The following is a 15,078-nucleotide window of genomic DNA, read 5'->3' as shown; positions in this document are numbered from 1 at the left end:
TTTATCTTTTATTAATTTTAAACTTATCCTTAAAAATAAGGATTTTTATGTGAAAATATGAAAGCCTTTTATATAAAATATCACTCTGTTCAAGCTTTGATAATTTTTGTGATTTCAAAAAAATGTTCATAATATGAGGATTAGACTGGGTATCAGTGAGGAAAAGTGACAGACTTGCTTGAGGAAGCAATTTTCCCTAAATAAAGAATTATCAAAAATCTGATTTCTCCAGAGGATTTATAGGTCTCTTTTAAAAAAAATTGTCATTGTTTTCTCTAATTCCTAAGAGACATAAGGTATTTAAATTTCCAACTGTGAAGATTAAATGACATCTGAAGCAACCGTTACTCCTAAGATTACGTACTAGATACATGGTACTCCATTAGGAAGAGGTTTCTGTTCGTGACCCAGTTCTTAAGAGGAACAGAGTCAGTTAGCAGAGGTTAAATAGTGAGGCATGGAGACAAAGTGCCATGCTCACTCACAGTCACTTACCAACATAACCCTTGGCTAGTACAATATATTTTTGTTACTTACCATATAAAGAAATAAGTAATACTGTCATATTATCCACCCAAAATAATTGCAATATAATTTTGCATTTTTATATAATATTGGCACTTCATCAAATAAAAAACATGCTTTTCTACATATTAAAATTAGAGAAACCATCTCAGCTTAGTTCATATTTTTCCCTTTATTTCTCACGAACTAAGAAAGGCTGCAATGTAGAAACTTAAACATTAAGGGAAGATACAGTGATTATCCTCTATCCTATTGAATTGTGGAAAAATTCATCACTGTTTCCACAAAATGAATCTCTACCTGAATTAGAGTTTAGTTAAAAGGTCAAAAGTTGAAATACATTTAAAATCTAGACATTTAAGTCGTGCATAGATAACAACACAAATTTCATGAACGTTCACAGCTTTAAGTAGACAGATAAAATAGAAGGTCTTTAAGAAAATATTGAGGAAAGACTTGGCAGTGCCAGGACATTTCAACTTCAAGATTTCTTATAACCTCACATGAAATTAAAGAAAAGACAAAACATACAATGATGCTGATCACAAAATGAGAGGGGCCAAAAAAGTTAGAGCCAAAATAATGTGGAAGCTATGTGAAAAACGCTTTTGGTGTAATGATTCAGCAAAACTGTGGCTTCACAGTGAGAGTGGCTGCTTCAATGGCCCACATAACACTGAACCTGTACATAGTTCCTCACAGAATTGGTGGGGGTGGGGAGGGATCTGATGCTTCCCCTTCCATTGGTCTTTGGGTTACTCATTGATTCTAGAATGAGGCAAACAATTAGGTACTTACCAACATGGCTCCCATCCTCCAATGGATAGTTCTAAACTTAAAATCATGAAACTGACCTGGTTAAGAGGAACAGGTCACAAAATACAGGGAAAATGTTATAAATATGGTAAAGAGATTTGTGGTGAGGAGAGAGTGTAGTAGAGGGATATGGGACATAAGATGTGTGAGTGATAGTAATCAGAGTGTATGTGTGTGTATTAGTGTGTGTGTGTGTGATTTATTTTAAAGCATGATTTTTCTCAGATTTCACATTCTAGAACTCCAGAGCTGTATAATTTGTTTCAATTCTATTTCTAGAAGTATTGGCTGTTAACATTATATTAACTAGCCACATTCTATACTCAGGTGCATTAAATAAACCAGTGTCATTACCTCCTCTATTATTATTGTATTTGGAATTTTTGTTGTATTGTAGATAAACTGGTAACATATAACCATTAAAATATTCACAAAACTTTTTATTTTTCACTTAAAATTTATGTTCTACAGATACCTTAACTTGATGCCAAACATCATGAAAATTAAACACTTTAGGTAGCATGTAGAGATCTGAAGTGATTAAAATAAGAATAAAATTATAAAAGAATAACAAAAATCAAAGTATTTGTGAATATAGCATATTCATAAGCATAAATCTTTTCAGGTAGCATGTAGAGATCTGAATTACCTAAAAATAAGAATAAAATTGTAACATAATAAAAATAACAGAATATTTGTGCATTTGGGAGCCATTAGATTAAGTAAAATCAGTTTGTTGCCATGTTTCAAAGACAGATTCTGACATTTTTTTTCCCCTCACCTTATTCCTGTCTCTTTTCATAACCTTGGATCATTGCATCAATAAAAGATATAGTGATGCCTAAACAGCTTTAAAAACCTCACAACCAAAATCTGTCATATTAGCAAATATTACTTAGAACTGGCTCCAAATATGAGAAAAAATGTAAAAATAAAATAAAATAAGGAAGGAAAGGCAATAAAATTTGTAATCGATTCTTTATTATTGGAAACTGACAGGCTTACACTCAATACAATAACATACAAATATTCCCAGTATTGCTACACAATAAGAAATTTTGAGTTAATTCACAAAAGAAAAGTTTTAATTAATAAAACTTTGAATGCCATCACCTCTAGTCAGTTAAAAATATGATGCTAATTATTTTTATATTTTTTTAAATTCATAAATATATCTACTATCTATTTATTCCAATATCTATAGTTTCAATAGGTTCTCTAAAATTTATTTTGCTTGTAAAACACTTTATAATTTCCAATGATCAGCAGGATGAACTAAAAGCGCAAAACATCTTATATTTGCGCATACTAGTTCCAAATTAGTAATCTAACCATAGATGGATTAGTGGGACTATAATTTCCGTAATGTAAGAGTGAAGGTCTAATCTTATTATTGAACTTAATTGCTTGAAATAAAGTCAGCATAGTAGGAATCACAGATTAATGGGGTTTAATATAGTCTAAGACTATAAAACTTTTTCTCTTTGGAATTAAACTTGAGCCAAATATCACTCATTTCCCAGGGTAAGGATTACTTCTTGTGGCAAGTATGCCTTCTAAGTTACTATAAAGCCAAAAAGTACCATTTAAATGTATTCACATACCAAGAAAATTTTTTTAAATTTGAAGATTAAGGTAAGAATATATAAATTATGGATGAAAACACTTCTTCATGTCTGGGATAAATTATTTGATGCAACCCATATGAAAACACCATGGCATAAATCCTTACTAGATCAGGAAAGTCCACACACCCCTAGATGATGCATAAGGAAATTGACACCTGAGACATCATGTGTATATAAGCAGTGGCTAGGCTGTGATAATAATCCAAATAAGATGTGCAATACACACTCTTCTTCAAAGGCATGCCATCAGAACATCAGGAAAGATTCAGGATGTGCTGAGCTACTACTGAGTTTTATCCTTTATGATGGTGTCCTTTAATCCTGTTGGTCGCCATCAGAAACAGCAGCCCTCTTCTACTCATCCCATTATGCTCTATTGATAGTGCCATGTTCTGTGTGTTCAAGAAGTTGGAAGCACTGTTATACATGGATGCATAGCCTCTGTGTGGTAAAATTAATGGTAAATACCCCTTTTAAAAAGGATCATTGACAGAATAAAAATTATCTGAAAAATACTTTTTTTCCTAATTAATGGGGTAATTCCTTTGGACTTTAACATATCCTAAAGGAAGCTAAAGGAAAGAGTTTCATTTTGTGCATAGCATCTAAGTTATTTAAGTACACAAATATTAATTGAAGTAAAGAAACTGGAAACTTATTCCTACATATAAAATCTGTTTAGTTAGGATTGCAGATGGGACTATTCCATTTTGTCCACCCAATTTTCTGGTAAAGAGTGACTTCTTTCTAAATCTCATTTAAAACAGATTGAATCATGCAACGTTATTCAATTCATCATCACTTACTGGACCTTCCTACTAAATACTAGAAAATTAGATTCTAAGCAGCACATTATTGTACTGTGAGAAACAGTAGATGCTGGTGTCAGCCTAAACTCTGTACCTACAGGACCTGAAAGTAATTGGTGCATCCTATAAGCTTTAAAATTTACTCCATGAATAATTGAATAAATGAATATAGTATTATATTCATACTTTTCATTGTGACTCCTGGAAAATCATGACTCATCTTTCTCTCTGGCAGTCTCAGCACCAAGTTTTACTTCCCACTTGCAAAATCACTAATGCAGATGTGCTAAGAGTACTGAGAGAACAGAGCCTTGTGCTTAGTCTCAGAGCTATGTTTGAAGTTGATCTCATGATAGGTTAACATCTCAAAGTGCTATGCCAGCTCTAGAGTTAGCAAGGGGCTCACCTTTCACAGTTATCTGAGTAGTTCTGCCTCTAACACTCTGAAGGTGTACCCTGGACTTATATATGCCAGCTCCAAATAACATGATAGCAGTCTCCATGGATTTCCAGCTCTCAGGGAGCTAACCCTTTAAAGGGCAGCAAATACCATTGTCCAGCTGCTCAATCCTATTTTTTCATTGAAAAATTCTATATTGATGATAAATATTTATTTAGAGATATCATCTGAATTAAAACCAATATTTTGTCAAATGAAATCTGAGTGGAATTTGAGATTCTATACTTCATTTGTTTTTTTTTTCAAACATTTTTCCCATTTACATGCAAATCACAGTTCCCACTCCCTCCCCTCCTTCCACTCCCTTCACCTTCCCAACACCACATCCTCCCTTCCACTCCTCAGAGAGGGTAAGGCTTCCCATGGGAAGTCAACAAAGTTTAGCACATCACTTTGAGATATCCAAGACTCTCCCCACTATATCTAGGTTGAGCAAGGTGTCCTACCAAAGACAATGGGCTCCAAAAATCAAGTTTAAGCTATAGGAATAAACCCTGGTCCCACTGCCAGTAGCCCCACAGACTTCCAAAACCTTACATTTGTCACCTACATTCAGAGGGCCTGGTATGGTCCTATGTTGCTTCCCCTACTATCAGTCTGGAGTTAGTGAGCTCCCATTGGCTGAGGTAAACTGTTTCAGTAGGTATCCTATCATGGTCTTGACTACCTTGCTCATATTTTCATTTCTCCTTCTCTTCTACTAGACTTTGGGAGCTCAGCCCAGTGCTTCACTGTGGATCTCTACGACTGCTTCCATCAGTTGCTTGAATGAAGGTTCTATGATAACAATTATGGTAATCATCAATCTGATTACAGAGGATGGCCAGTTCAGGCACTCTCTACTATTCTTAGTCTTTGAGGTTCCACATACCTGCATGGCCTCAGGCAGAGCAGAAAACTTCTGCCATAATTATGGACTAAGATATGGTGTCAAGGAGAGGAAGGGATGTTGGAGAAAGCTGGATTGGCTCTGAGGAGTGTCGGCATGATGTGGGTTACTCTTCCTTGGGGTGCTTCCTACTAGAATTGCCTCTGGTAGAGCAGGGGTTTTCTCCAAAGTTGTAGGCTGGGATATGGATAATGCCACCATGTTTGTGATGAGTAATATTTACTGTCAAATAGTATATTCAGAATAACAATGGAAATACACCTTTGGCATGTCAATTTTCAGGTTTATTGAAAGATTTAACTGAGGACTAAGAACTCCTATAACCTGCAAAATGTGAAAAGGAACATCCCGTCTTGGCAAAACCATCAATTTAAAAAAAAAAGAAACAAATAATTAAGCACTACCAAAAAAAATACACTTTTGTGATTTCAACTTAACCAAGTGGAAAGAAATTCATGAATATCAAAGCCACCAAGTCTGGAGAAGATGTGGGAAAAATGTAACCCTCATTCACTGTTAATGGAATTGCAAAGTGATGAAACTACATAGGAAGTAAGTGCAGTGAATTATAAATATATAAGTTAAGTAAACAAATAATTTGCCATTTGACTATGCAACACCACTTACTGAAGAGAGAAGTTTACATTCTAAACCACAGATTATTGATCAGCCATGTTCATTGCAGCTCTAATCACAATAGCTAGGAAACAGAAATGACCTAAGTGACACCCAACTGATAAATTAATAATAAAAACATAGTACACATTCACAGTGTAATTCTATTTATTTGTTTAAAAATGGGCTCTTACCACTGAGTAGTACTTCTTTATGTAATTAAGCAACATTTTTCTTTATCCATTCTTTAGTAGATGGGGATCTAGTTGCTTCCAGGTTCTGGCTATTAAAATAATGTTCCTAGGAACATAGTTGAACAAACGTCCTAGTAGAATGATTGAGCATTTTGAAGTATATGCCCAACAGGGGTATTACTGTGTCCTGAGGTAGGCTGATTCCCAATTTTCTGAGAAACCACCATACTGACTTCCAGAGTGATTGTACAAGTTTTCATTCCCACCAACAATGGAGGGGTGTTCCCCTTACTCTACATCATCTCCATCATAAATTGCCTTTGGTAGTTTTTATCTTAATCATTCTGACAGGTGTAAGATGGCTTCTCAGAGTCATTTTTACCAGTTAGTAGTTCTGTGACACCTAGAAACCACTATAATAACCAGCAAGGCAAGCTATCTTTAAAGGTGCAGTAGTGGCAGTAACAGCATGAGAGCACTCAATATTATGAAGTTATACTTAGGTGGAATATTACACACCCAACAGGGGGAACCTCAGGGCTGGTTATATAAGCACAGTCACCTATGAGTTGCTGATGAGTCATTGAACAGAGGAGAATGTAATAGTGACATTTTCCTAAACCAGCATAATCTCTAATTGCATACTTAGTACTGATTGTCTCACCACATGTAAGTGTAACTCTTCCTACCGCAGATGGAGACCATTACAGAAATCCTCAGATGGTCTAATAGAGAAACAACTGATCCTTGGGAGAAGAGCCACAGTGGATCCATCTAGAATACAAGCCCTCCACCTAAGAATCAAGGAACATTTGGAGAAAAAGAAAGAATTTTCTAAGTATTAAGAGACAGAGGACAAGTAGGGATGTGGCAAGATTGTGTCTTCTCTATCTGACAAAAAAAAATTCACCATAATTCTCAACAAAATAGCTTGCTAAACAACAGCCAGAAATGCTAGAATAGGGCACGATAATGTAGAAGGTGAAAATCTCAGGGGACTCCACTTCAAGATGAAGAGCTATACTTAATAATTGATGTCTAAGAACAGAATCAGCCTTCCTAAAGATATATATATATATATATATATGGAAATGAGGCCATTAATTTGACAGAGAGAAGATGAAATATGAGAGTGACTCTATGGAGATGGGGAAAATAATATAATTATAGTACTTACATATGAAATTCCCAACACGAATTAAAAATAAGCAAAAAGAAAAGAATAATGTTTATTATAACTAAGTACAAACTTTAAAATCTTAAAAGTAATGTTTATCAAGCATAAATAAAAGCATATATATCATGATGGGCTGCCATTATGGGCATATATATTCATGCCATCCTTACAATTGGTTTACATTGTTTATTCTGTGAAAAAAGAGATAATATGTTCAAAAATTTGAATTTGAAATTTATAATTGTAAACATTATTAAAATATTCTAGGAAATGTCTAATAATTCTTACAACTAAAATAAAATAAATATCAATTTAAATTATATATCTGTAGACAACTTTTTCCTCCAATAAATAGTCTTTACATTACTTTTGAAAAACGAATGTTTTTCTTTGAAGTATTTTCTTCAAGGCAGCACTGACATCCTTATTCCTCAGGCTGTAGATCAATGGGTTCAGCATGGGAACAACAGTTGTATAAAACACTGATGACACTTTCCCTTGTTCCATCGAATTCACTGATGATGGCTGTAAGTACATGAATGCAACAGAACCAAAATATATAGCAACAGCAGAGATGTGGGAACTGCATGTACTGAAGGCTTTGGACCTGCCCTCAGTTGATTGAAGGTGGAGGATACTGTCAATAATGAAGATGTAGGAAGTGATAATGGTCAAGATTGGGAGAAAGATATTCAGTACACCAAAAAGAAGAATCAACAATTCATTTATATAGGTATTAGAACATGCAAGTTTCAAGATGGGAAGAATATCACAGAAATAGTGGTTGATTTCATCTAATTTGCTGAACTGAATCCTTATCAGAAAGCCTATGTGAACTGATGCACTGAGCACATCAAAAATATACACTCCTGAAATCAGGAAACTGCAAATCTGATAGGACATGGTTACACTGTAAAGCAGTGGGTTACAGATGGCCACATAGCGGTCATATGCCATTATAGCTAATGTGTAACACTCTGCAATGCCAAAAATGATAAAGAAATAGAGCTGAGTCATGCATCCAGGGAAAGAGATGAAGTTCTTCTCTGTCAAAAAGCCCACCAGCATTTTAGGAGTGACAACTGTGGACTGACAGAAGTCAATGAAGGACAGACTGCTGAGGAAATAGTACATGGGGTTGTGCAGGTGGGAACTGAGCACAATCAGTGTGATCATGCCCAGATTTCCTGTTACAGTGACCACATAGATTCCAGAGAAGAGGAGGAAGAGGGGCATCTGGAGTTCCGGTTTCTCTGAGAGCCCAGCCAAGAAGAACTCAGTCAGTGTGCAATGGTTTCCTGCTGCCATGTTCTTCATCAAGATCCTAAAGGAGTAAAAGGAGTGCTTAAGCCAGGTAGTGGTAGCTCAAGTCTGTGATCCCATTACTAGGGAGGCAGATTTCTGAAAAAAAAAAAAAGTAAAAGAATTGGTGATTGTTGTAATTTAAAAACAGCTATATGAAAGAGAAAGATGCCATGTGATAGAGCTCACATGGAGGGGATTTCTACTGGGGAAAAGAGAACATAAAAAGCAAGAAGAGAAAAGTAGGACCAACCTGCTGGGGCCAGCAGCAGCAGGAGTGAGAGCAGAAAGAAAGAGAGAGGAAGAAGGGGAGGGACAAAGACAGTCAGAGAGGGAGGAGCGAGAGAGAGGGGGGACAGACAGATAGACATACAGACAGACAGAGAGAGACAAAGAGAGATGTGAGGTAGGCAGACCCACCTTTTTAAAAGGGAACATAGTGAATGTGCACAGGAGGTGCTCGTAGTGGCTGCAGCTGAGGATGTATCCTATCAGAACTCCAAGGTTATGCCAGTGCAGATGCCTTAATACTAACAGTGGTGGTAGCTCAAGTCTTTAATCCCATCCCTAGGGAAGCTAGAAGCAGTTTTCTATGAGTTCAAGGCCATCCTGGTCAACAGACCTAGTTCTAGAAGAGGCAAGACTACACAAAGAAACACAGTCACAAATAATCTGTGTTTGTGTGCCGTGATTTGTCTTTTCATATCTTGTATCAGTAAAGTATAAATTTTATCAGATTTCACATCCTAGAAGTGGTTCAATTTTTTTTTAAATCAGTAATTAAGTTTACATAGCTATGTTGATTTTACAAGTTATAATTTTGTTAGGTCTAATTATTTTTTCCTCCTATGTTTCTTTGGTAAGCTGTTTTTCTATTCCTTCCCCCCCCTTTTTGTTTGAAATAAGGGCTCACCCTGTAGTCCAGGCTGGCCTAGAACTCACAATCCTATTGCCTATTCACCCTGATTGTTCATATATTAGGATTGTTCCAAAAATACAGTGCTACTTAATTTTTTAAGTAAAGCTTCAGTGAGTACTTCAAAATTTATTGATTTTAACATTTTCATTTCTATAAATGATTTACTGACTCCATTTAGATATATTTAATAATAATTTACATGTTAACGTTATCATAATATCACATTGAAAATATTTAATGTGTTGTTCATCATTCCATAGATGTAACTTTATAAGTTTTGTGTTTTTTATAAGTTTTTCTTATCTTGAAATGTGTCAAGGTTTTATTATATTTATTAAATCTACTCTGAAATTATAAAATATTGCATTGCAGAGAGTTTCTTAGTAACTATATTTGGGTGAGGATTTTTAAAATATTCATTGAAAATTTCCTACAATGGGTTTAGATCATAGACAACCCCTCCCTAAAATCATCAAAGATTCAACTCCTTTAGGTTTTTTTTTTTCACCCATAATGCCCGGTTTGTGCTGCCCATGTATTATTCAATATGTGTTCTTCCACAGGAGTTTTTGACTTACTGCAGACAACATTCTTAAAGAAAATGTGTCTCTATCGGCAGCCTTTAGTTGACAGTGGTTATTGCATTTTATGTTTATATTTATATTTTAGCTTTATCCTCAAGGAAAAAAAAAAACAAAATCTCCAGATCTACAACTGAATTTCTAGCTTTTCTCAAGCTCATCTCCACAGCTGTAAATAATGTGTTACTACTTTATTTCTCAAACTATTGACTATTTATATTATATCAACTATCGACAGTCTATACTCAGTTGAATTAAATAAGTCAGTGCCATTACCTTGTCTCTTATTTGATTTGAAAGTTATGTTATATTGTAGATATACTGGTAGCTTATACAATTATTAAAATGTTCATAAAACTATTTGTCTTTTAATTTGGTTGACTATAGAACTCTTAACCAATTTCAAACATCTTGAATATAAATCTCTCCAGGTAGCATGTAGGTCTGAACTACCTGAAAAATAAGAATAACACTGTAACACTATAAAAATTCAAAATAATTGTGCATTTGGTAGACATTAGATTAAGTAAAATGAAGTAAAATGCTTCAAAGACAGATTCTGAAATATTTCTGCCCCCCCCCACTTTATCTCAGATCTCTTTCCATGACCTCATGTCACTGCACCAGTAAAAGGTAAAGTGACATCCACTCTGCTACAAAGAACTCACAACCTAAATCTTCCATATTAGCATATAGCAAGTAGAATTGGGCTCCAAGCATGTAATAAAATTTACAGATAAAATAAAACTGGAAGAAAATGCAATAAATGCAATAAAATTTGCAATTGATTGTTTATTTTTGCAACCTAATGGTCTTATACTAAGTACAAAAGTTTGCCTATAGTCACCATTATATTGCCCAGAAAGTCAAAATTTCAGTTAATAGCCATTAAATTAAAAATGACACCCATCACCTCTATTGAGAATTATTTTTGTACCTTTTATCATTCATAAAAGTTTTTTTATTATCTAATTATTCCAATTTCTATAGATTCAATATGATTCTCTAAAAATTTCTTTTGCTTGCAAACATTTTATGGTCTTCAGTGATCACCAGGATGAACTAAAAATGCAAAACCTGTTAAACTTTGTTGTTTCACATTAGTAAACTAACTAAAGATGGTTTAGTGGGGCTATACATTCTGTAATGTAGTAGATAAGGTCTAATCTTATCATTTAAATTAATTGCTTGAATTACAGTCACCATAATATAAATCACAGATTAAGAGGGTTTCATGGAGTCTAACACTATGAAACTTTTTCCTTTTTGAGTCAAACTTGAGCCAGATATTGCCCATAACCCAGGGTAAGGTGTACTTCTTTTTGAAAAAAATTCATCTATTTATTTTATATCTTAGCAACAGCCTCCCCTCATTCTCCTTCCCAGTACTTTTCCAAATTCTCCATCCCTCCATTCCACTGCAACCTCCCTTCTTATGGCTTGCATGCCTTCAAAGTTACTAAATCTTCAGTCATAGAAGAAAAAACAAGTTATGGAAATGTGCTCAAAGACAAAGAAAATAATTTAAAATTAGACTAGGAATATATGTAGTTGGTTGTAAAAAATTCTTCTATTGAGGATAAATTATTTGATTTAATCTATATGAAAATATTAAAGCATAAATCCTTACTAAGTCAGAAAGTTCAACACATCCCTAGATGATTCATAAGGAAATGGACATCTGAGACATTATTTATTAATAAGCTGTGACTAGACAGTGATAATAACCCAAATAAGATGCACAATACATAATCCAGTTCAAAGGCATGCAATGAGAACATCAGGAAAGATTCAGCATGTGCTGAACTACTAAGTTTTATCCTTCTTGAAGGTGTTCCTTAAGCCTGTTGGTTACCATCAGAAACAACAGCCCTCTTCTACTTTTTCCATTATGTTGTAACAATAATGCCATTATCTATGTGTTCAAAAAGTTAGAAGCACTGTTATACATGGATGTGTGGCTTTGGCCTCTGTGTTATGAAACCAATGATAGATGTCCTCTTTTAAAGGGGGACACTGACAAAATAAAAATAATCCGGAATAAGCCTTTTCTTAAGTAATGTGATGGTTTCCTGGGATTTTAATATGTCAATATATCCTAAAGGTAGCGGAAGAAAATAGTTTCATTTTGTGTATGATATTTAAGTTATTTAACTACACAAATATTAATTAACATAAGGAAACTGGATTCAGGCAATGATTTCTCACACCTTTAATCCCAGCACTTGGGAGGCACAGACGTGCAAAGCTCTGTGAGTTTGAGGTCAGTCTGGTCTACAGAGTGAGTTCCTGTATGGTCAAGACTACACAGAGAAACCTTGTCTTCAAAAATCAAAAGAAAGACAAGACAGAAAGGATATAAAATATAGTCATTAAGAAATATAAACAGAACTATTCCAATTTGTGCACTCAGTTTTCTGGCAAAGGTTTACTTCTTTGTAAGTCACTTTCAAAATTTAAAAAAAAAAAAAAACCTTCTCCAATTCATCATCACTGGCTGAATCTTCCTAGTGATTATTCTAGAAGCATGACATAAAGCATTCTTTGAAATGAAATGAACAAACCCACCCTGCTTCTTTCCAAAAGCCTCAGCAGCAAACTTTCCTTGCTAATCGCTAGTACTGCCATGGAGTCACATGCAGTCAACATTCTGCAGTCATCAGTGCTGAGGAACCAGGGCTTGGGACTCAGACTCAGAATTATTTTCATTATTTTTAATTATAAAGAAATGTATTTCCAATTAATTCCTTTGGTATATATCGTTTTACCATTTACTAAAGATGAAAGCAAATTAGCATTCTAATGAGATTCAGGAGCTTTTTATTTTTACACAAATAATTAAATCTTGGCATTAAAAAATGTAGAGTATCTTCAATGTTTTTCAGAGTTGATGGAAATTTTGTTTTATAGTAGTCAAAGCTGAGAACACTTCTTCATATAAATGCATCTTTAAAAAAAGTAAAAGTAAGTTTAGGACTATTTTAGGAATGATTGAAAATTCTATCCTAATCCCATGCCAAAATTCATTTACCCTTTACCCATGAAAACTCTTCAGCAATTCAATGAGCAATCTTAAAACCCAATCATTAATACTATGCAACCTGAAGATAGATTATTAGCGTGATGCTGCCATGCTGAGGAGCCATCCTGAGAAAATACTAAAGGTCTTTTTTTTTCCCCGTGTGGTTCAGCACTGCTGTAGAGCAGTGAAAAGTCAGGGTAGTATCATAGAGGTTTGCTGACAGGAGTTTATTCTACAGGGCTGGAATTTGGGTATTCCCTGTTTCCAGCTGGAAGCTTCCAAAATAGGAGTCAGCAAGAGAGGCCCTATTAGATTGTTCAGAGAGGTGCTGTGGAAGAACCTTTTTATACACTGTTTTGAATTTCATCTCATGATAGGTTAACAACCCCAAGAGTTCCTTCAGCTCTAGAACTAACAACAGTCTCACCTTTCACAACCACCTGAGCGGTTCTGCCTCCTGTACTCTGAAGCTGTACTCTGAACTTATATATGCCAACACCAAATAGCATGATTGCACACTCTCCAAGGATTCCCAGCTCTCAGGGGGCAAACACCTGAATGGGAGCAAATGCCAGTTCCCTGTTGGTTAATTATTATCTGTGATCAAAACTTGCACATTGGTCTTAAAGATTTATATACAGAGATCATCTGTTTAAGCCAAATATTTTGACAAATGGAATAAGAATAGAAATGAAGATTTTATATTTTTTATAAGCTACTAGACAGTGTGATTGGTTTCAGCCCACATTATGACGATCTGGTTTTTTAAAAGCCAGTAATCTTTCTGACACTTTCATATTACTGTAACAAGGCTAGAGAATTTAGAATAATAAACCATTTTCCTTTTTACAAAAAGTTTGAATTTATATCATATACAAGTCTGCAATTTATATATTTGAGGCTCATGCCTTTATCTACCCCAAGTAGGAGGAATGAATTATAGGCATGCAGCAGCATATGCCAAAGTTTTATTTATTTGTTGTGTGTGTGTGTGTGTGTGTGTGTGTGTGTGTGTGTGTGTAGAATGAAGGTATGTGTGCATGTGTGTGCATGAGCACAGAAAAGCAAGGGACATACTCTGGTGTTGTACCTTAGTATGTCTACTTTCTCTGATGCAAGGTCTCTCCCTGTCCTGTACTAGCCAAGTAGACTAGTCTGGTTGATAGCAAGCTCCAGGACTCTACCTTTCTCTACATCTCAGGGCTGTGCTTACAATCATCAGCCCTCATTCCTATTTTTTAAAAAAGGTTTTTCTTTTCTTGATTATTATTTTTTTCTTCATTTATTTTACAGACCACCCATTGTTTCCCTTCCCTCCTCTTCTTCTATTTTCTCTTCCCAGCCCTCCCCATTCAATCTCCCTCTCTTTCTGTTCAGAAAAAGGCAGGCCTCCCATGAATGTCAACAACACATGGCATATCAAGTTGAGGTAGGACTAAGCTCCTTCCTTTGTATTAAAGCTGGGTAACGCAACTCAGTATGAGGAATAGTTTACCAAAAGCAATCTCAAACATTAAGGACAGACCCTAATCTCACTGCCAAGAATCTCACAAATAGAACTGCCTACACAACTGTCACATATGTATAGGTCATTCCCATGCAGGTCCCCAGCTGTCATTCCAGAGTCCGTGACCTCCTATGATCCCAGATTAGCTGTTTCTATGTGTTTTCTTCTCATGACATTGATCCCCTGGCCTCTACAATCCATTCTTTTTTTCTTCAGCATGATTCCCTGAGTTCAATATAACATTTATCTGTGGATCTCTGCATTTGTTCCCATCCATTATTGGATGAAAGATCTTTTATGACAAATAGGGTAAGTTCAGGTTATCTATCAACTAATGCTAGAAGCCTTAACTGTGTTCATCTTTGCACATTTGTGGGAGTTTCCATGGCACCAGGTTTTTCCCTAACCCCTAAATGCCTCGCAAGTATGAAGACATCTTTTTAATTAGTCCCCCTCTCTGTCTTGCCCCCAACCCTTTCAACCCATCCCTCATGCTTCCCCACCCCCCATTTACCCAGGAGATCTCTTCAATTTTCCTTTCCCAGGGGAATCTATGTGTTCCTCATTCGGCTCTCTTGTTACCTAGTCTCTCTAATACAGTAAATTCTCAACAGAAGAATCTCAAATGGCTGAG

General features: G+C 35.2%; 1 protein-coding gene across 1 annotated transcript; it reads right to left on the bottom strand.

The window, feature by feature from the left end:
* Positions 1–1,898: 1,898 nt before the first annotated feature.
* On the bottom strand, positions 1,899–8,430 carry LOC126495960 (olfactory receptor 1537-like). Its single transcript, XM_050133559.1, has 3 exons — positions 7,506–8,430; positions 4,185–4,244; positions 1,899–1,990 (listed from the first exon to the last, which is right to left on the bottom strand). The coding sequence occupies exons 1-3, from the start codon at positions 8,428–8,430 to the stop codon at positions 1,899–1,901; spliced, it is 1,077 nt and encodes a 358-aa protein (XP_049989516.1).
* Positions 8,431–15,078: the final 6,648 nt, after the last annotated feature.

Source organism: Alexandromys fortis, unplaced genomic scaffold (assembly GCF_014885135.2).
Source record: "Alexandromys fortis isolate MF-2015 unplaced genomic scaffold, M_Fortis_MF-2015_v1.1 scaffold_231, whole genome shotgun sequence".
In the NCBI taxonomy this organism is placed as follows: domain Eukaryota; kingdom Metazoa; phylum Chordata; class Mammalia; order Rodentia; family Cricetidae; genus Alexandromys; species Alexandromys fortis.
This window is presented reverse-complemented; position numbering and strand designations above follow the sequence as displayed.